The sequence below is a fragment of the Melospiza melodia genome, chromosome 1 (genome assembly GCF_035770615.1).
Source record: "Melospiza melodia melodia isolate bMelMel2 chromosome 1, bMelMel2.pri, whole genome shotgun sequence".
Lineage (NCBI taxonomy): Eukaryota > Metazoa > Chordata > Aves > Passeriformes > Passerellidae > Melospiza > Melospiza melodia.
The window spans coordinates 43,233,381-43,254,756 of record NC_086194.1 but is presented as its reverse complement, the minus strand read 5'-3'; the positions used below and the strand labels follow the sequence as shown (position 1 = coordinate 43,254,756).

At 38.4% G+C, this 21,376-nt stretch overlaps 1 protein-coding gene across 1 annotated transcript in view; it reads left to right on the top strand.

Annotated features, from left to right (window-relative positions):
- ZNRF2 (zinc and ring finger 2) overlaps positions 1 to 21,376 on the top strand; it is a 58,894-nt gene that overhangs the window by 11,066 nt on the left and 26,452 nt on the right. Inside the window, exon 2 of the mRNA XM_063155540.1 lies at positions 20,024 to 20,119. Within this exon, the coding sequence (XP_063011610.1) occupies positions 20,024 to 20,119 (96 nt within the window). The remainder of the gene's footprint in view (positions 1 to 20,023; positions 20,120 to 21,376) is intronic.

Below are 21,376 nucleotides of genomic sequence, written 5' to 3'. Positions count from 1 at the left end.
TAATTAGTTCTGTATCAAAGAGAAGAGGCCATTTTGATTAAATTATTTATTTTAGGGTATCTATTCATAGATACCATAGGTTTTTTCTTGAATTCAAATTTTTCTAACTTGCGTTTCCCCAGACTTGAAAATTGTGATGTAGATTTTGCTTTTTGTTGGCAGTGTTTTGAAGCACATATGAGTTAAAACTGATTAAACTTGTTTCCTCAAAGAGCTAACCATGTAAATAGGCTGTACATCTAGCACAAGGCAATATAGCCTGGAATTTAAATGTCAGCATATTAAATTCTGATCCTATTGGTTTTCTGTTTATGCCTTAAGGATTTGTAAATATACAAAATTACACACTTATAATTTGATTTCAGACATGTGAAATTTCAGAAAGAAATAGGAAAAGAAGAAAAGCCTCAAGATAGGACCTTATTTTTCTTTTATTTTCCCTCCTGGTCTCTCTGACATACTAAGCTTCATGCTCCTTCAGGCAATGATGATAAATGTACTGGGTACAATGTGTTTAAGCTATTGGTACAGCTAAAACAGTTTGAGGACAGCTTTACTGCAGTCAGTGAGTCTTGCTTCTGCAGAACTTCTTGTTTGCTCACAAATCTACCTTGAAGGGCATAATCCCATTTGTCAGAAATTGTCATTTTAACTGACAAGGATTTCTTCCTCTGCTGAAGGGGAAGAAGCTCTTTCTGCAGTCTCAGTACTCATGTTCTTAAATTGTTACATTTGTAGCCCTCTGCAGAAACTCATCAATTGCAAGTAAATTTTAATGGTGCTTTCCTGACCCTGCAAGTCAGTGAATCCCATGGCAATTGAACCCTCTGACTGAGGATTACAAATATCACCGCAAATACTTGTACACAGAGACCTAAGTATAGAGGAAAGTTACTTTGCCAGCTATTTCAGTTGTTGTTGTAAGCAATACTTAAACATTGCTTTTTCCTTTCTCACTGTATGTTTTGAAAAATAATTATTAATTTAAAATTTTTCATGATGATATTTAGGTTATGCATGCAATAAGCTAAACTTTGTGCAAAAGAGCTTGTAAGGACAGATTTAATGCTAATGAGTGATGTGTGGGCTGAAGTCTCTCTGATGTTCATAGTACATGAGGAGACATTGGGGTTCCTACCAGCACTGGAATATGGGATCAGCTGAGTTTAACCCATTCCAAGCAGATTATTTTATTCTTTCTTAATTTCTTAGTGGAAAACCATCTAATTTCTCTGGTATTTTATTTTGACAACTAATTTTACTAATTTGTTGGAAAAATTCCTAATAAGCAAATTACTCCTAATGTTTTGCAACTGATTTCCCATTTTGAATGCAGAAATTTGCAATTGATGCATTTTTTTACAGATAGTTCTTTTCTCATTACAATCATGAAAGGCTCTTTTTTTTCCTTTCTAGTTGTACTTGACTCTTGCTGGCTATTAGCTACAATTTCAATGATGCATATAGCCTTGAAATGTAACTGAAAGGACATTTATTGCACTTAGTACCTCTCGATTTTTATTGCCTCTTACTTTGAATTAGGCTTGTAGAAAGCTCTAATTTGCTAGGTGTGTCTGACAAATAAGGACCAGGGTGGTAATGAAGAAGACAACATTTAACAATAAAGTAACTGTCTCTAAAAACATAGGTTGTTTGTTTCTGTCAGTGGCTGCCTGCCTGGTGAGATTCAGGAGGATTGATAAGAGAATTCATTGAAAACAGGCTTGTGTGTAGAGTTATCTGGTGTTACTGTTTGTGTTAGCTAGTAAACTTGAAGCTGCTGCTTCTTGTATAAACAAGAAAGCCAGCAGCAATTTCTCTTTAACACTGAAAGCAGCTGTTTGGGCTGTAAAAAACCTGTTTCCATAACACAGATGAAAGTGCCACTGTGACTGTTTATACAAACTGGCGCTCGTAGTGTATAAATAGAGGAGAATTTCAGGGTTTTTCTTACACTTGCATATACCTCAGCATCCTGGTACACAAACTAAAGTTTTTATCTTTCTGCCTTTAAGCCGTGAATCTCAGCCTGAGTAACAACTTAAAGGGCTTGATCCTGGCCTGGCTGCAGAAGACAGACCTCATGTATTAATACGTTCGTGTCATTCTTGTGGTATTTGGCTAACTGCACTTAATAACAGGATTACCAGAAGACCGGTAATCAGGATATAAATTGTTTGGGGTTAATAGGCGCTGTGTGGAGGCCAGGGAGAGCAGAAGGCATTGCCCCAGGCGGGTCCCTCCCGGGCAGGCCCGTTCAGCACCCGCGCCCTGGACAGCGCAGGCGGAGCCGCGGCCGCTCCCCTCGGGTGCTGCGGGGCTGGGGGCTCCTGGAGCCCGCCGGGGAACCGCAGCACAGCCCAGGAGCTGTACCTGCCCCTGGGCCCACAGCGTTATAGCTGGGCATGGGGGCTCCTGGAGCCTGCTAGGGAACCACAGCACAGCACATCACAGCACAGGAGCTGTACCTGCCCCTCGGCCCACCGCGTTGTAGCTGGGCATGGGGGCTCCTGGAGCCTGCTGGGGAACCACAGCACAGCGCAGGAGCTGTACCTGCCCTCGGCCCACCGCGTTGTAGCTGGGCATGGGGGCTCCTGGAGCCCGCCGGGGAACTACAGCACAGCCCAGGAGCTGTACCTGCCCCTCGGCCCACAGCGTTATAGCTGGGCATGGGGGCTCCTGGAGCCCGCTGGGGAACCACAGCACAGCACATCACAGCACAGGAGCTGTACCTGCCCCTCGGCCCACAGCGTTGTAGCTGGGCATGGGGGCTCCTGGAGCCTGCTGGGGAACCACAGCACAGGAGCTGTACCTGCCCCTCGGCCCACAGCGTTGTAGCTGGGCATGGGGGCACCTGGAGCCTGCTGGGGAACCACAGCACAGCGCAGGAGCTGTACCTGCCCTCGGCCCACCGCGTTGTAGCTGGGCCACGCAATCCCACTGAAAAGAGCAAGAGTTCCTGACAGACCCTCATTTGCCCCAGTGCCCTGTGGTGCAGAAAGCAGCTTTGACGGCCTCAAGGGTAGACCGGGTACACCTCCCTGGAAGGCTCTTAGTCGTTCTTTCCAAGTTTGACTCACCAGCCTGCAGCTGTTATTTTTTTTATCTACTTGTTCACTTTTATCTTATAAAATAGGTTTCTTGTCACACACTGCTAAACCAGCAGCTTCCTTGTTCTTAGTTTCATCTCTGTTGTTTGTTTTTCACGTGGTTAAAGGACTTTCTGGATCTAGTTCTCATTTTATGCTGAAAGTTTTGTTAGGCTTGTGGTTTCAACTGGACTTCCCTGCTTGGTTCCTCACAGTATGTGGAAGTGGAAAAGAAAAAGCAAATTATGCAGATCCTTGCTGTTCTCATGCTGTTTAACGCTCTGTGACACCAGTGTTTAAAAAGAAAGAAATGAAGTATTTGAACTTAACCTGGAGAAACCTCTGATATGTTTTGAGTTAGTTTTAGAAAGATGCCTTGAGCTGTAGGAGGCTCACTGAAAGATTAACCTTTAGAAATAATATTAGTTTTTCTTGACAAGAAGATAAAATCTACAAGGTGGTATTATGAAATATTTACTTTTGAAAAGGGATAGCTTTGTATTCAGTATTGCTGAGGTAACAAGACAAGATCTATCTTGTGTTTGGAAGAAAAAGAACAAAATGTGAATAATTAATTTCACTTAATGGCTTTCAAAGCCCAGATGGAAAACACAGTAATACTTTGATTCCTGTGTGAAAACAAGTTTTATAAATACTTTTGTGACCTTTTTTTCTTTCTTTTTACGACCCTGCTGCAGAGAGCTGTGTGGTTTGAATACTTTTTTAAAATATTGTTAAGTGCAGTTTATTTAAGGCAGTATGTGCTTTTTTTCCCTACTTGCTGTCATCTTTTTAGCAGTGTCTTGCAGGATTTGCATTAGGGGTGGAAATCTTTAATAAATATGAATTCCTTTTTATGCTGAAGATCTTTTGGTATACTGCTATATCATTTGAGTAGGTTCTATAAGAACATTGGCAGCTTTATTTGGTTTGCTACTAAACAAAAAAGGAACACACATGCATTTCTTGTACTCCCTAATGGAAGAAATAAGGTGAATTTCAAGAAGAAAAGAAAATAAACTTGTTTTGCTATTTCAATTGTTGGAGTGTATTTTCTAAATGTAAAATAGAAATCCATCACTAAACAAAATTAATACTAGAGTTTTATTAGTGTCTTGGAAAATATGTATTTCTAAATCACTTGTTGTCCCCAAGTTATGGGTAGCTTTGCTTTGTTTAGGTTGGGTTAGGGTTAGGTTGTTTAGGTTGGGCCCCTGCCATATATCTGGGAACAGTGACAAGTTGTTGGGTGATTTCCAGGGCTGCATTCTACCTTTCAATGTTATTTTTTTCCCCTCTTAATCCTGCTTCATTTGAGACACATGATTTTATTTATAAGTCCTGGGGTTTTACTGAAGTTGCATTCTGGAATTTCTTTCCCTGGTATTCTGATTTCTTACGTTTGCTATAAGAACAGTTTTTCCCCCTGAATAGTTACAGAAACATACAGAGATTGGACAGTGAATTAAATACTGTTTGTGTTTGCTTGCGTGGGGATGGAACCCACCATTTAGGTTAAATAAATTTCAAACCTTTTTTAACAGATTAGCCTGTGCAAGACAAGCTAGTAGTTTTATAAGTGTTTTCCTCTCCTTGATTAATTTTCAGTTTCTTTCTGTAAAACTGTCCCTGAGGGAATAGGAGTTGATAATACAAGTTGTCATAACTGGCACTTTAGAAGATGTTCCTGTATCTTTTGTAAATTGCTTGTGTACAAGCCATTAGCCTATGAAAAATAAGGCAGCTTTGTTGCTGTCCATATTAATACATTTGAGATCAGGATTTTTGTCTAAATTGGTTTTAAAGACTCTGATTTGTGTTCGCGTGTTCTTGCCAGAATACTAATAGATTAGAATGCTGTATTATTCTTTTAATATTTGGAACTGATTCCAGAAGCTGTTTTATTTTGTGGAAAGCACTGCCCCCAGCTTCATGACAAACCTGGCCAGGCCAAGAACAATGGGGTACTGCAGGAGTTATAATCCCACCTGTGTTGTAGATTAGTAATATGGGGAATTGACTCACATTCGGTTTTGTTTTTCTGAGGCTAGATCACCTGCTTCCCCTTGAAGCTGTCACTGTATGGCTCTAGAGTAACTAGGTGACAGTGTAACAAGATCAGTCTCTCTCAAGATTTAATGCAACCCATGTGAATTTTATTGCAGGTAGACACCTGGTAAATGAATTTTTATTTTTCTTTTGGAAGTTATTGTGTAGATGTTCAGTGCTGTGAACATCCTTCTTTAATTAAGATTTTAATTTGCACTGTTGTTTTTGAACATCTCTGATATCAATAATACTGTCCTATTTACACAATACCTAAGTAGGGCAATTTTCTTGGTTTTGACTTCTACCCACAAATGTATTCTCATGTATAAAAGAATTCTATTTTCATATATATAACATAACCCTTCCAACTGCATCTATTTTTTCCTCTTAGGCCAGCTTCTGGATAATTCTGATGCAGTTTTAACTAAGCACCAGTTTTACACCAGGAGCAGAATTTCAGTCTGTCCCACTATGTTCTCGGCAAAGTACCTGACAGAGACTGTACCAGTCTTCTGTTCACAGAACAAGTTCAGCATTCACTCATTTTGCAACCTGGAGCAGGAGAAACTCCCTGGAGGATTAGAGAGATGTTAGTTTTCTGTGGCATGCCCTGCAAGGATATCTTCCAGACCAGAAACTGCTATTGTAGGTTGCAGAATTAATAGAATAAATTGTACAATGTCTGCACAGTTCTGGAAAGAAGAGACACGAGATTAATGGTTTAAATGGCATTTGCACTGCCCAAAGCCAGGAATCATATTGAGTATTGCTACGTTTCAAGGGAAAAGTCCAATAAAAATGGGTTTCCCTTAGTGGCACATCTCTTGGTTTACTGATCTCTGATTTCATACAACTGCTGTAAAAGACAGGTATGGCAAGAGCTCCTCTAGAGAGGTTTTGTGGTGACTGGCAGGAATGCCAGCTTCCCTTAGGAGCTTTTAGTAAGTGTTCCCAAAAGTGGTAGTTAAAGGCAAGTTTTAAAAAAAGTTACTTGATAAACCCACAAAGCCTGGAGGTAGAGGCTGTCCTTTACATGCCTATGACTTCTCAGAAGTCTTAAATAGATAGAATTTGCTGTGGAAGAACTGGAACAAGTCTGTCTTTTCACCAGAGCTCGTGACTTACACCCTGGCTTAATCTCGCTATTCTGTGTGTGGCTGTACTGTGAAATTTATCACAGCTGCTCTTACACTAACCATTGTGAAGTGGACTTCTTGCCTTCTGAGGGCTTCTTCCACAATGAAAGGAGTGGAATTAAACTTGTGTCCATGTGGGAAACAGCTATTTTGACCTCTCCTAAAATCCAGAATAAGAAAGCCTTTTAGAAAACTGGAAACAGTTTAAGTATGAGAGAATTATATTTCAAGACTGTCATGGAGATTTTATTTCATAAGACATTGAAAGTACATCTCCTGTCTACTGAAACAGGTACTAGTGCTCCTCTTAGATAAAGGAGAAAATTTAATTTGAAAAAGAAAAGTGCCTATAAATTATGTTAAGTGTTAGAATTAACAATGTGATAATTCAGTGCCTGAACACTTAACAGTGTGAAATCTTTCTTACTTGGGCAATAGTTTGATTAAGTTAAAGTGCCTTTTGAGAACTATTGTTTCCTTCACAGACTATTTTGGAAAGTTAAAAATTTCAACCTAGAATGAAAGGCTTCTATGGGAAAACAGATACAAATCTGTGTCTCTAATTAGTTTGACGTTTGGGTAGTAGTTGTCCTAAGTAGTCTACCTCGGGGCTTTAGCTGTCCTAATGTGTGAGAGACACTAAAAAATAATTTGAGTGCCTCTCTGAAGAGAATTAAATCCCAGGTGTTGGGTTATTTGATGTGTATTATGGAATGCTTTTTTTCTAAAAGAAAGTTCCTTGCTGGTAAAGTATGCGTACAGTACACATTTTGGGCACATCTTTAATTTGCTTGTCTCTTGTAGCATGGAGTTTTTTTTAACTGTTTGGAGTTATGTTGTGGAAGGGTTTCTTCAGATGCCTCTTATTGGCCTTTCCCCTCTGGCTTCTGTTTTGATCTTCTTAATCTCCAAGTTGGCTAATACAGCAGAAAAAGAAGGTGAAGGGATGAATGTGTAAATAAGCTAGGAGTGCAGGCTCAAACTCAGGCATTTTTTATGCTGCAATCAAGAACTGTTCTAAAGAGCTTTTTAGTTCTTTCAAAACATGAAATTTTTTTCAATGAGCATTTTGTTATTTATGTTTAAACTATGCAGTCACTGGATTTAGGGACCCTGTGGTAGGGCCTGGCTAGCTCATTAGGTAAGATGCTGGTTAAGAAGGCATTGCTACATAGAAGGCAGAGCAAATTTATGTCACTGATTTACTTTTTCTGTGATCTTTGTCTCAATGTCATTGTGGCCAAATAGGCGTTTTTATAAAAGCTGACAGCTAGGGACTTGGGAGACTTGTTTGACTTTCTGTGTAAGGCAGGGCTAGTTTCTTACTGCCTTTCTCAAGTATAAAATGGAGACATTGCTCCCATTGTAACCATTGCTTGTTCTTGTCTATTTTGGAGTGTAAGCTCTCTGGAGGAGGGACTAATACATATTTGTGAACAAACATATTTTTAACACTTGGCATGCTGTGATTCTGATCTCATACAGACACTCCTGAAACAAGAATACTAACTGTGATTGCTCCTTAGTCACTCATAAGAAAGAGCAAACACAACAAAACAAAAAACACAAACCTCAACAACCTTTCTTTTTAAAGTAGAATTCATTAGCATGTTGCAGTTTAATGCTATCTCAGTTTTCAAACTCAAGACAGTGTCTGTTTTTTTTTTTATGAGTATTGCTTATGTATATCAAAGCACAGGTCATGATTTTCTCTGAACACTGAAGAAAAACCCCATACCTCTTAAGCAGGTGTAGGTTCTTTTACCTTTAGTAACCTTATGGATGAGTAAAGCAATGAAAACATGTAACACCCTAAGTGAAAGGTGTAATTAGATCAGTAAAAACATTTGAGTTACTGTGTCATTTTTTCAAACTGCTGAAAGGTCAAACTGTCATTCAATCTATTATTTCCAACTGCAGATCCCTGTTAAAATCTATTTAGAGTCTATGCTCTGTGTGTGTGTATGCATGCATATGTGCATCTTATTAGCATGATCTGGTTAATGTAAACAAGATGTTTCTCTTCTGCATGCAGATATTTAAAATGGGTAACTAACCAACTTTCTCAACAGTTTGAGTGTTAGACCAATGCAGCAAAAAAAAAAAAAAAAAAAGGAAATGCTGAGTAGCATTCCTTACCAGAGATATTTAAATGAGAGTGATACAGAAAATAGGAACAGTTTGTTCAAATGGTGTTGTCTTAGCTGTGAAGAAGCAAGAATTACATTTTCTGCCTTAGTTACTGTGGTAGCAGTGGTGTAACATATCATTTGAAAGTTTGGTTGGTTTGGGATTTATGGATGTTCTTAAAGATTTTGTAGAATATGTTATGCATGCTGTGTACTGTCATAATAGAGATAAAAGACTAAATATGGACAAATCTCTCATTGAGCTATTTAAAGCATGCAACTCAATAGCTTTTCTTCGCTTTTTACTGACAATAAACACTTGAGGGGGTTATATCTTTTTGACTTCAGTTCTGTCTTTTTCTGAACTAATAATGCATCTTCTTTACTGTTCCTCTTACTAGGCATTTTAGATGCTTTCTTCACAATGCTACATTCTCAAATGCTCTTAAAAGGTTCTGTCTTGGACATAGGAACTTTTGCAAAACTAGTGGTTGCATTACATAGATGTAATGCAGCATATTTTCCCAAAATACATTTTACCAAAATTTGTATGCTGCTTATGTTAAACACTTAAATTATGTTAATACTGAGGAATTTAATGGTTTCATTCCAGTGTACACTTTTGAACTTAACATTTTGTTACCACCCCTTGGATGTCTCTATATTTTGTAATATTCTCTTTAATTATCTTAAATGTCTGGTGTATTATGATCCAACACCCTAGTCTGGCCAATAGTCCATACATCAAGGTAAATATTTTCCAATTTGTAAGAATAAATGGGTCAATGTGGAGTGAACTTCTCTTAGCGTGACTTTTCCATTTAAAAACAAAAGGCTGCTTTATGATAAGCAGAGAATGTCCATGCTTTTAGATAAAAAGTTAATCCTTAAAGAAAATTCCTTTGTTCTGACAATGAATGGTATTTTTAAGCCAGACTTTTCTTATAAGTTCTGTTTTTATTCATGAGCCATACTCCTACTCTGGAAAAAATCAAGCCAAATGAACAAAAACCACAAAAAACCATCCCCAAAACCCTGAACAACCTCCCCCCAGCAAATTCAAATAACCAACCAACTAGCCCTCCTTACTCAACTCTCACCAATTTAAGTGAATAAAAGTAGATGAGTGCATTGGTTAGATATTTCCCTGCTGAATTGAGAAATGATGTCATCTATGGAGGACTGCTATTGTGGAGAGATAAAGGGGGAAAATACAGTGTATAATGATACAGGAAAATCTGCTGTCGTGCTTAAGTAATAAAAATTATTGTTGTGTGATGAAAGAATAGATGAAAAGCACAAGAAAACAAGTATGCTTTGAAACCTTTGTTCCTGGCTTTCTTGAAACTGTAATAGGTAAAATTTTCCTGTTATACTGAGTAATAAATGTAATAATAAGTACTTTTGGTATATAATTTAATGCTGCTGTCAAAAAATGAATCATTATTCTGTTTAGAATTAATATATAAATTCCTGGGAACATTCCACATAATAATTTAACATTTTACTTACATATATTCTTCCCAGATGTAATCTTTTTATTTTGTACTCTGACTTTTTTGTCATTGATTGGTTTTCCCCTTTTTTTTTGTTTTTGTCACTGCTACCTCTATTTCTGCAGGAACAAGTAGGTTATTGGTAAGTATTTCGACTAAATCAGACTTTACAAAGTTTTGCCTTAGTGAGGACCTCTTTTTTTTTTTTTTTTTTTTACCCTCACTTACTTTGGTAAAAACTTTGTAGACAACAGACTAATTGTCTGTAAATGCTGTGCTTTCTCAGGTCTCCATTATCGCCTTGTTTGTGTAGTAGAATAATAGTTCAGATTCTCCGAGAGACTTTGTCTTCTGCATGCTTTCAAGCAGCATCATTATCTGTGCTGTCTTCCAAGATGCTGCCTTCTCCTGGGGCTTGCTCCTTTGTTCCTGTCTGCTGCGTTTCAAGTGCAGTGTTTACTTTGTCTCTCCCATTTCTTTTTTTCGTGAGACCTCGTATGCATTTTGGCCAGTTTGCTCAGAAGACTTCTCTGCGTCCAACAAGATGCTCTGTTTCACGTGTTCGGTTTGGTCATCCTTGTCAACCATTATTCAGCCATTTTCACATCATTCCTCTTCCCTTTTAGCTATCATTAAATATATTCTCAGCATGGTATAGCCACCCTCTCCTCTCTTGTTGTCGTGCTTCGTGTAATTTTGATCAGATTTGTTGTGCTATACAGTACAAGTTTGGAAGATATTTACACCTGTGCATTTTGAAAAACTAGGGCTTGATTCTTCTGATCTTGGAGCAGCTCTTCCTACACTCCCTTTTCAATTATGTGGTTTCTAATGGAAAATTTTCTTTAACCCTGGTATGTTTTTGAATGTAGTATCTTTATTGACAGTGTGAAGTAAGGCAGGGGAGTGTAGACAAACTGGTTCCCTGCACTTAAAATTTTGTAGTTGATTTGCCAAATTACTCAGTTGCCCAAGCAGTGCCTTCTGACAACAGAACACATTTGACCTGTCTGTCTTCCTCCACTTGTGTTGTGAAATTATGAGTAGAAAGACCTTTTTCAGGTGTTTGAGAAAAATGTTGCTCCAGGCAGTAAGAGAAAATTGAGGGAGTAGCAAAATTCAAGAAGAAAGAAAAAAACTAAATGTATAGGTTCAGGAGAGACTGGGAATGAGAGAGAATTCTTCCTCTTTGAACTGCGGTCGGTGAGTTAAGAAGGAAAAAGCAATGGGAATATGGAGTATCTCTGAAGTAAGAGTTTTCAGGCATTTCATTTGCTTAAAAGTTTTCAGACTTCCAAGCTGGCCTGCAGTGGGTTGTTTGTCATCACAATTGAGCTAGACGAATGTCAGCAGGATGATCTTGCCTGCTGAGTGTAAATAAAATATATTTGTGCACTGAACCATTGATTGGGCTTTCTGGCTAGTTGCTTTCTGAAGAAGATAGGCTCAAAAACGTGTCCACCCTGGCTGAACTTCATATTCAGACAACATCTCAGCTCCACAATGTTTTCACCTGAGTGGCAAGTAGCTCCACTTGTGTAGAGAAGCCTCTGAAATGGTGATAGGCTTATTTTCTTCCCATACTCCTTATGCTACCCTGCTGGTGAGGCTAGAGGGGGACCTTGCTCCTGTCTCTGCTTGCAAAAGATCTGATGATGGAGAGAGAAGAAAAGTGTATTTCCTTTCTTGTCCTTGAGTTGGATTTTGAAGGGAGTCATCGCACCTACATGAAAAAGAGAAGTGTGTTTCCTTGGGTTCTCTCCCCTTCACCCTCCCTTGGGAACATACAATGGAAGTGAAAAATATTCCTCTGGGAAAAGTCTCATTGTTAAGGGGAGTTTTTTGGTTGCTAGTTGAAAATGTGCTTCTCGAGGGTTGTAAGCCAAAAGCTAAAATCTTCTGGGTTTAGGGTGTGGGTGGAGCCTTTTTTATATGAAAACCAAAGCTTGCTCCCAACCAGAGTTTATATTCACACTTGTCAGTCTTCAAATACTTCAGATCCATTGAGAGACTTGTGGTGTGGATCTGTGATGGGCAGGGTGTGAGTGTTTCAAATGCAGGTAATGAAGTACTTAGTTGAAGAGTGAATAAATGGCTTACAAGTGACTTGAAGAACTGTCCCTGTTGATGTGCTTGTCAGTTTGAAAGTGCAGTACTGTAGGACTTTGGATGGCAGAGACTTGAGCAGTCTCTCCTTTAGCTTGACCACAGATCCCTATGGATGATGGGGCTGGGGGGATAACACTGACCCCACAAAACAGGTGGAGCCAAAAAGGTCTTGTCTTTCTCCCTTTGTTGTGTGATTGCATTGATCTGAAATGTCACTCTTAAAAGGCTGTTCCTCTAATAACAGCTGTTCTTGTTGTTCTGTTTAAAGTTAATATCAAGCTTTCAACAGGTCTGCCTGTAATTTCATCTTCTGGTTTGCAAGATATATTAAAATTGAGCTTTTTTTTCTGTCTTAATGGTTGTGTTCATTCAGTTTCTAAAACTGTGCAGCTGTCAATTATAATCATCATTACATGATAATTTTACATTGGCATTAGACACCTGAATTGTGTAGTTGATAAAGGCTTTGTTTATGAGTCAGAAAATGTCTTATTCAATTGATCTTCTTCATTCTGTACTGCATTATTTTTCAGTGATTGCTACTGAAGATCTAACTTTGCCACTTACCAAGATGAAGGGAGCTGAAGAAGTTTGTAATAAAATTTTGTCTTTCATAACTTTTTGCTTAGGACATAAAGTATTATCCAAACATATAGTTTCTTATTATTCTGTGGACTCCTAAATTAAAATAGTTCAGATTTGTTTTTATTCCCCACTTTATATATATCCCCCTTTCCCACTGAGTTCTGTGAGACATTTAAATCAGAAAACACAAGAGAAAATCCCTTGTTTCCCTCAAGGAATTCACACATTTGTTTACTTCAGTGTTATGGCACAAAAGTGGGGAAGAAAACCCCACTAGATTATGAACCTGAAATCAGTAAGTGCTTATTTGTTCTTACTGTTTTCTAGAAGAGACAGAGCTTAGAATGTTTGTACTGTGTTCCTTATTTCTGTTTGATTTCATATTATCTCCCAAAGTGACAGGAGTATTTATTTCTTTTCACCTCCAGAAGTCTTTCCAGGTGGTGCTGTATTCTCCTGGCTTAGACAATTGACAACAGAAGGAAGGATGAAAGGTAGAGAACTAGGTGTGATTTTTTCATTGAGACATTTCTTAACAAAAAACTTAAGTCCATAAAATGTCAAACTTCCTCTGAGTAGCCATTTCTATTACCAGCTACAGCACCTAGAAATTTTCTTGTAGAAGGTTCCCTGGCAATTGCTAATGCTCTTTTTTCTTTTGCCTTCTAACTTAAAGACTTTTAAAAATGTTAGTTCTTTGTTCTTGAATTTAGTGTGAAATAATTTTCTTATTCTCTTTGATGGCTAGGGTAAACTTGCCAGGCAAGATCTCAGCTGTGTTAAAGCAATATGCTTTAGTGCACAAAGCTTCGTGGTTTTCTGTTTACAGAATTACTCATTCTCTTTTTCCATTTCAGCTGTCTGAGGAGAAGAGAGAATTCTGTGACCATGTGGCCATTACTGGACAGCTTTTTTTTTTTTTTTTTTTTTTAAACTACTTCAAGTTTTACAAATTAGTTTACAGAAGAAGGGAGTAATAGAATTTTATCTTGACCAGGACTGTTACTTCACCAAGAAGCTGAATGATTTCCATTTATTTTTCTGCTGCCCTTAAAATTTTACTTCACAGTCTTCTACACAGTTGAACAGAAAAAGGAAGAAGTGGAATAAGCAGAGGCATTATGCTTTGACTTGAAAATATTTATGCTATTTTGATGTATATTCTTATAAGTCAACTTAGAGAATTTGGTCTAGGTGAAAAAGTAGATGAATGCTGAAATAGTTGGGGAAAAAAGATCATACATCTGCTTTAGGAAAATAATTCAAATGAAATGTCATAGTGGTCTGCTTTGGGTTTGTTTTCAGTCAATTTCTTTTTTGGAGGCTGGGCACTTGAAAAAACGAAATAAAATGCTAAACTTATAAGCATTATGGAGGGAAAAAATTGCATTCATAATTTTTTAACAAGTTTAAAAAGTGCCAATAATGGATTAAAAAAAGACAGATAAGAGTTAATAAATGTGAGCAGAAATATAGCACTGTATATAAAAATGGACTGGCTAGCAATGGTTTTGCTGAAGATTTAGGGGTTGTTGTGAGACATGAGAGGAATGAGCCAATCACCTGTTGGTTTGTTTAAAATGTACCTACCTATATATACACCCATAAAAGAGATATCACTGTGTATAAATCTATATATTCTAACACCTACTGTAATGGAACAGTGTAATAGGGAAGTATTAATTTCTGCTTAGAACTTATGAAGTCTTAGCCTGAAATCTCTGCCCAGTTCTTGGCAGTGCACGATGGTAAGATTGGAGAGAGAACAAGAAGAGCAATAAAAGGTTTTGGCATCAAGGCCTGTGAGGAAACATCAGAGTAACCTGTTTGTTTTCAGACTAGGGGGAAAAGATAAAGGGTGCAGACTTCCCAGTGTCTATGTGTGTTTTATACTGAGCAGAGTTACTGACTGTTCTCCATGTCTACTGAACACATAAGAAGTAACCAACTCTTTTTTGTGTTGTATTGTTTCCTTTTTAGCATTATTATGCAGGCTTTCTTTGTATGATAGTGATTTTGCATACCACCCTCATACATCAAATTTACTGGATGTTATGTTTCCAGATTGTCTGTACTTCTTTTTTGAAGTACCAAAGAACATGTGTGAATATGTAAGTAACATTTGTCAGGCTTCTTATTCTCAAATACACTTTAGAAAAAGTGTGTGGATGCAAGGATTTCTCTTACGACTTCTTTAACTGCAAAACAAGGTAGATTTATCCATCTTATTTGAAAACACAAGGATACAAAGACTTAAAATAGTAATAGGCTGCATACTTTAAAAGAGCAGCTGCTCCCATTCTGCTTTTAGTTTGGCTTTGGCAGTGTTCCAGTTGATGTTTTCTGCTGAAAAGTTACTCTGATCAGGCTCATTCAGTCTTTTGTGTTGGTGCAGGTTTTATTTGTGCTTACTTCTTTCTACAACTGTTTAATATTTGTCTGAAAGGATCATCCACTCTTCTGTGCAAGTCTAATATGTTTCTTTATGTGCAATTCTGTGACACTCTGCCCTGTGTTTTCTGGAAGCTCTTAGCAGTTTTGTGGGTTTTTTTTCTGTTCCACAAAGTAGATATTCCGGAATAAGTGCCAGCATGATTTTGTAAAAATCTTAGCAGTCCGAGAGTTTGTTTTTCGTTGGGTGTTTATGTTTGCTCTGCTGTGCACTGATGTGAAACATAAGCAGCCTGATGTTTGCACAGCAAGGCAAACACAGTAAGGCATCGCTAAGAGCTTGAAATTGGTGCTGATGGAGTGAGTGGCCACCCATCAACCTGTCCCTGTGGGTAATTCCCAAGTCTGCCAGAGAGGAAAAGTGTGAGTTTGGTAGATTGATGTCAGAGAATATGGGATTTCTTAGCTAACTGGAGGTTCACGTGCAAAAGATGGCAGAGCTTGAAGAAAGTGATAAATTAAAGAGAGAATGAGACAGAATTCACCTCTGCTATGTCCTGATACTTAAGTAGGTTTAGTTATTTCAGATTTTCTCTGTCACCTTGGGATTTTTTAGTAGCTGTACTGCAACTTTCTGTTCTGCCTCTGTTTCTTGTAATTGTTATTTTTTTTCCCAGGATTTTGGTTTTGTTTTAAGTAATGTGTTACTTTCAGTGTTGTACTTAGGGTTGTGAAACTAGATGGTGGGAGCTTGTAAGAATTTGGCTCCGTGCCCTGCTAAGGATGCAGTTGCAAAAGTCAGCTAGAGGTATGTGTGCTTGCTCGGTTTTGGTGCTCAGTTTTTTAGTGCTGTACTTCTGTATGTAGGGAATGGGGTGAGAGATGGTCCTTCAGTGGATTTAGGGTGTGTCACAGCCCGAGCTCTCTACTGAGGGAGAAGGAACGACTTTGCAGTGATGTGCTGACAGTGATAACGCTGATGCAAAGGTGATAGTTGTTATCTGGGACAAAAATAAGGGATGCTCTGAAATCAACACCTTCCTAAGAGCTGGATTTTACCTAGAACTGTATGTTATCTGTTGTGCTGCCCTTGTAAAGAGGGTGAGAAAGTAGTTGATTGAGTTTCATACGTTTTTGAAAGACACTTCATGTGATGCTACCTCATCTGATAACTGCTTCCACTTTTTTGTCCAAATGTCTGTGAATTATCTACAAAACCCAGTAAAACAAGTCATGTAGAGAGCAAGTTATTTCTGACCCATTGCTGATTGTTAAAGTCATGTGAAATATTCTTTAAGTTATTGGAATTGTTCCTTGAAAAGACAGTAAAAACAAACATGGGCTATAAATGTTGTTATCCTGCTGGGCAGGGGTACAATAGAGTCTTTGTTCTTTCCCAGTACTTAATTGTAAACTGGGTCATGCTGATTTGAAGGTATTGCCTTCTGATTTGAGGAAAGGAAGAAAAAGATGAGCTTTTAAAGGACCTTCAACTGGCTTGTGGACAGTGTATGTTGTTTGCTTATTCATATTTTTCAAATACAGTTAGACTAAAGTAAATATTTTGTCTGTAGTCAAAGTAATTGTTCTTTGGGGTTACCAAAAGGAGTTGGCCATGGTAATTTCCTTCACACAAAACTTACACTATGCATCTCCTGGGGAAGATGGCTAAATCCAGGAGGTGGATTGCAGCTCAACATTGTAAAGGCATGAGAAATCAGATTTCACTTGTGTTTAAAGAATGTTTCAGCAAGTGCTGTGAGCCCAAGGCTCTTTTTCTGCTATTATGCTAGTCTCTGGCATACAGCTGACTGTGGTCACTGGAAAACCATATTTTTCACAAACACACCTTTTATTTTGGTCAGCTGAGTTGTTCCTTGGATCTTAGTTAAGTGTGATGTGCTCTGTTCTTCGGGTTCTTCAGTTCTGCACACTGAATAAAGCTACAACAGCCAGGTATCCCAGACTTGCTGTGTCAGTATATTTGTAGTTGTTTACCCATTACCTTCACATCCCCTCTGACACAGGGCAAGCCACAACAAAATGTATTGTTAAAATACTTACTATATTGCTAGAACACAAATTATTTACTAGGTATAAGGGCAGGTGCATGGTGGTAAAAGCATATTAATCTGAATACTCTGGGGGAGGATAACCTGAAATATTTTTCACTGCTGTCTATCTTGAAGCATGGTTTAAATTAAAGCAGTATTATTATTAAATTATCATTATTATTCACTCAAGTTCTCCCCAGTACTTTATTTGGATTAAAATATTTCCTCCAAGAATTCCTGGGATACATACCTTCTTAACACTGTTAACTTTAACAATAGTTCTAAGGACCTGTTGGTGGCTGTCCCTGCTCCCTGTCGCTCCCAATTACGTGTGCTCATGACTCTAGGGAATAAGCTAGAAGAGTTCTGTCCAGAAAGCAGAGAGAATTTGTTAATGACTGTCTCAGTGCTTAACTAGCCATGAAAATAAAAGTCAACTTGCTGTAATGCAAACACCCCCTTCTGTCACAGCAGGACTCGGTCTGAAGCATATAAGGAAGTTTGAGGCTTTTTCACATCAAACTGTGTTGTCAATTATGCCTTACAGAAGGTTATAAATGAGAATAATGCTTGGGTCTTAAATCTAGTCAAAACCTAGCAATCAGCAGCAGTAGGGTGATAAAGATTGAGAGAAAATTTACCCTGGGTCAGTTTTTGAAGAAACTTTTAACAGAACAGTAATGGGTGGTGGGCTTGGGTGTTTGGAAGGCTGAGTTAGTAATTTTTATTTTCATCATGTTGAGGTGTAGCCTGCTGTCCTGGTTTAGGGCAAATTTGAGAGAAAACCTCTGAAGGGGTTCCTCTGGAAAGCAGATTCAAGCAGCCTCTCCCCTAACTGGTTTGGGAAAACATTTCCTTGGAGAAAAGTGGAAAACCCCCTATTTATTTAACAGGCCAAGTGTTCACCAGCACAAAAAACAAACAATACTAAACCAAAAAACCTCTTGCTCCTCTGAAGAGATAATAAATTCAGAAAGTCCTCTTTGTGGGCTGCAGCTCAGCTCGCCCAGTCTGTTACCAGTCTCTCCGGCAGTGTCCTGGGCCTGGTGGGCCACAGGTGTGAGTGAGCTCCTGGTGTTTTTCTGGGTTCTTCAGTCCAGAGTATGTTTGAACAGTTCCAAGAAAAAAAAAAAAACCAAACAACACAGTCCAGGGAACTTCACTGCCTCAGCTAGCCAAAATCTAACTAAAAGCACAGGAGAGCTCTCTCTCACTGTCTGTTCTGCAGACAACACAGTCCAGGAGCAGGAATGTGGAGGAGTGAGTGCAGTATCTGAAAACAAACTCTGTGCTTCTTCTCTCCCCCTCTTTGCTGTCTGAACCAGTCTTAAAGGTGCAAAACTTATTTCTGGACTAAACAGACAAATGGGGATACAATTCAGCATCATGAAGTCACCCAGGACACCTGTGTGAAGGAGGCTACACAGTGGCTGAAAGGTCACTGATAAAGCTTTCAGCGAGTAAATGAATGCTTTCAGCTGTTCTTTTCCAAAATACATATTTGGCTGTGCTATGCTTATTGATCTGTTGTTTGTAAAAATGTGGGTTGAGGGAGGAGGAATAAAATCAAGAAGAGAAGAGCAGTGATCAAACTGAAGTGTAAGATTGACACAAAGAAATAGATATGACTAAAATTGAAAACTGGAAGAAGCAGAACTGTACTTTATCTCAGGAAGTGGTTTCTAGCACATGTTCAGCTGCTGCCCTGAGTTCCTTATGGTTGTTACTAGCTGTCCTTTGACTTGCTTCCTATGAGCTGCCCATAAGAGATACATAATTTTCTTGATAAGGAAAGTGCAGTACTTGTATCAAGTGCTAATGCTTCAGTTGCTTGATCTACATCTGGATAATAATTAACAGTAAAGATGAAAATTCTCAGGCATCAGTTATTTGAAAGTGCAGCATCAAGTTGCTTGTCATCCTTGACTGACTCGGTTTATTGTGGACTCCCAAGGTTAGAAGTACAGAAGCAAGAGGCAGCAAACTAAAACATGTGGGAGCAGGCCCAGATGGGAATGCTGGTGGAAGGTGCAGTGACCTTTTATACAGGCCTGCACCATTGCTCTTCACAGCATCAGAGAGAAAGTTGTGCCTTTGTGCTGAGAGTGGATGTAGATTTGATATTTTTGCTGAATGTTGTCCTATTGGACAATCTGCCTGTAGGTACACTCCTGAACAGCTACTATGCATCGAGATCCCTGCTGGTGGTTTTATTGTCTCTCATTTGTGTGTTAATTATTCAGCAGATCAAAATCAATCAGGCTCCTCTGTGGATTGTAAAAGTTGTCCACCTGATCTTGTCCTTTAACTGGAAGATGGCTGTCTTTGGCAGTGACATAAATTTAGGTATTAAGCACTTTTGTCATAGGCTGTGATGCAGTTGCATCACAATCCAGTGTCTTAATTATTCTTTACCCCATGTTGCCTGAGGCAGTGACCTCAAAAGCTAAACAAGGTTATGTTTGGCTAGGATGAGAACAGTTAAATGAATTCAGTGCTACAGGAAGTTTTAGTGATTCAGTAGGTGAGGCAACACCCCTGAGTTAATATTTTTCCAGGCTGGTAAAAGATGCTGCAGCTTGTATGACAAGATGTAAAACCAAGATCCTTGGTTGAAGTTTCAGTACAATTCCCAGTAAAAATGAACATGTTGATTCAGGATTCCTGCCCAAGTTCAAATTTTAATGGCTCTATCCTCTACACATTTGTAATTTGTTTTAGTGAAGTCATGTGATTCTCTTGCTCCTGCCCTAAACTGTTGTTAAATTAGTGTTCCAGAGGTGCTAACAATGTTTGCAATTGTCAACAAAATTATTTCCAGAAATAATGGTCCATTTTGAGATCTTTTGAAATCAAGGGAATATTATTTATGTAAGAAATGTCAGGGCAAAACTGAAAAGCCCCCAAGATTTCTTTTTTCTTTATTTTTATATATTTGCTACATGGTTGAGTATGCTCACACTTACATATTTTTATTTTCCATAGGATTCAAGTGCCCTGTATGTTCAAAATTTGTATCTTCTGACGAAATGGATTTACATCTTGTGATGTGTTTGACAAAACCAAGGATAACCTACAATGGTAAGAAAGAAGTAAGCTGATTAATTATTTATTCATTTTAAGCATTGGTGTGATAATAGTCCTTTACTTAATAAGATATTCTGGTAACTGGTTTGGTGGACTCATTAATTAGGTGGTTTTTTTGCTTGTAGTTTGTTTTCTAATTAATTCCGAAGAACTTGGTCTTTGTATACTGCATGCCAATATAATTTGTCCTGTGTCCTGCAAATATAAAATTATTCTTATTTGAATGTGTTTATTCCATTTTTTGACTACTGGTCAGTGTGTGTTTATTGTCCAGTGGAGATGTGTGTAGTTTACACCTCCTTTCATTTAATGACATCAGGTAGTGAGGTGGGTCAAGTGAGTCTCCTGGGGACTTTATTAAGGACTGTTACTTGACATGCTGTGCATTTGCACATTATTCAAGAAAATTACATTTTCTGGGAGGAACTAAAGAGCTTCTCCTTTTTCACTTGATTCCATATGTGATACTTCATGAAGACTGGCTATATGTTTTTGTTATTTTAATCAAACTGACCAATATTAAATGAATCACCTGTAGTGGCACTGGTTTTTTCCCCTACTACTAAGCTCTCCTTCTAGGCAAGCTTTAATGCAAGGCAAACAGGACTTTTGCCACTGAGATCAAACTTTTCTATCACTGTGGCTTAGGCTGACACTCAGTTCTACAGCAAGCACAAAAAAAAGGCTTGAGGAAACAAGGAATTAAAAAGTCTTAGTGAAATTTTAGTGCCTGCTTTGGCAGAAAATCTTACAGTGCATCTTCAATGAAATTACTGTTCACCATCAGATGTCAGAATAGAATGCAGTTAGAAAGAGAGGAGAGGGAGCTGGGCTTTTTTTGCAGGTGAACAGCAAGAAGCTGAAAGTTGGTGCTCACAAGTTACATCAGGTAAAAATCTGATTCAGTGTTAAGTAGAAATGTCACATAATGAGAGGGGTCAAGGCACTTGAAGAGGTTGTGCAACCTCCATCCTTGAGCAATTTAGTCTAACTTGGCCATGCTTTGAGTGAGGGGCTAGACCAGAAGACCACCAGACATCCCTTCCAACACAGGTTATTTACTAACTAAATAACCTGCAGTGTCACGGGCCCTTTGACCCTCCAGGTACCTTGCTGTTAGGCTATTCTACACTGGAATAGCCAGTGTAGAATAGAATTCCTTAATTCCATTTTATTGAAACAAGTCTTGAAGAATGGTTGGGCCCATCTTATTTTTTGGATACCATAATGCTGTCCAAAACTATTGGCTCT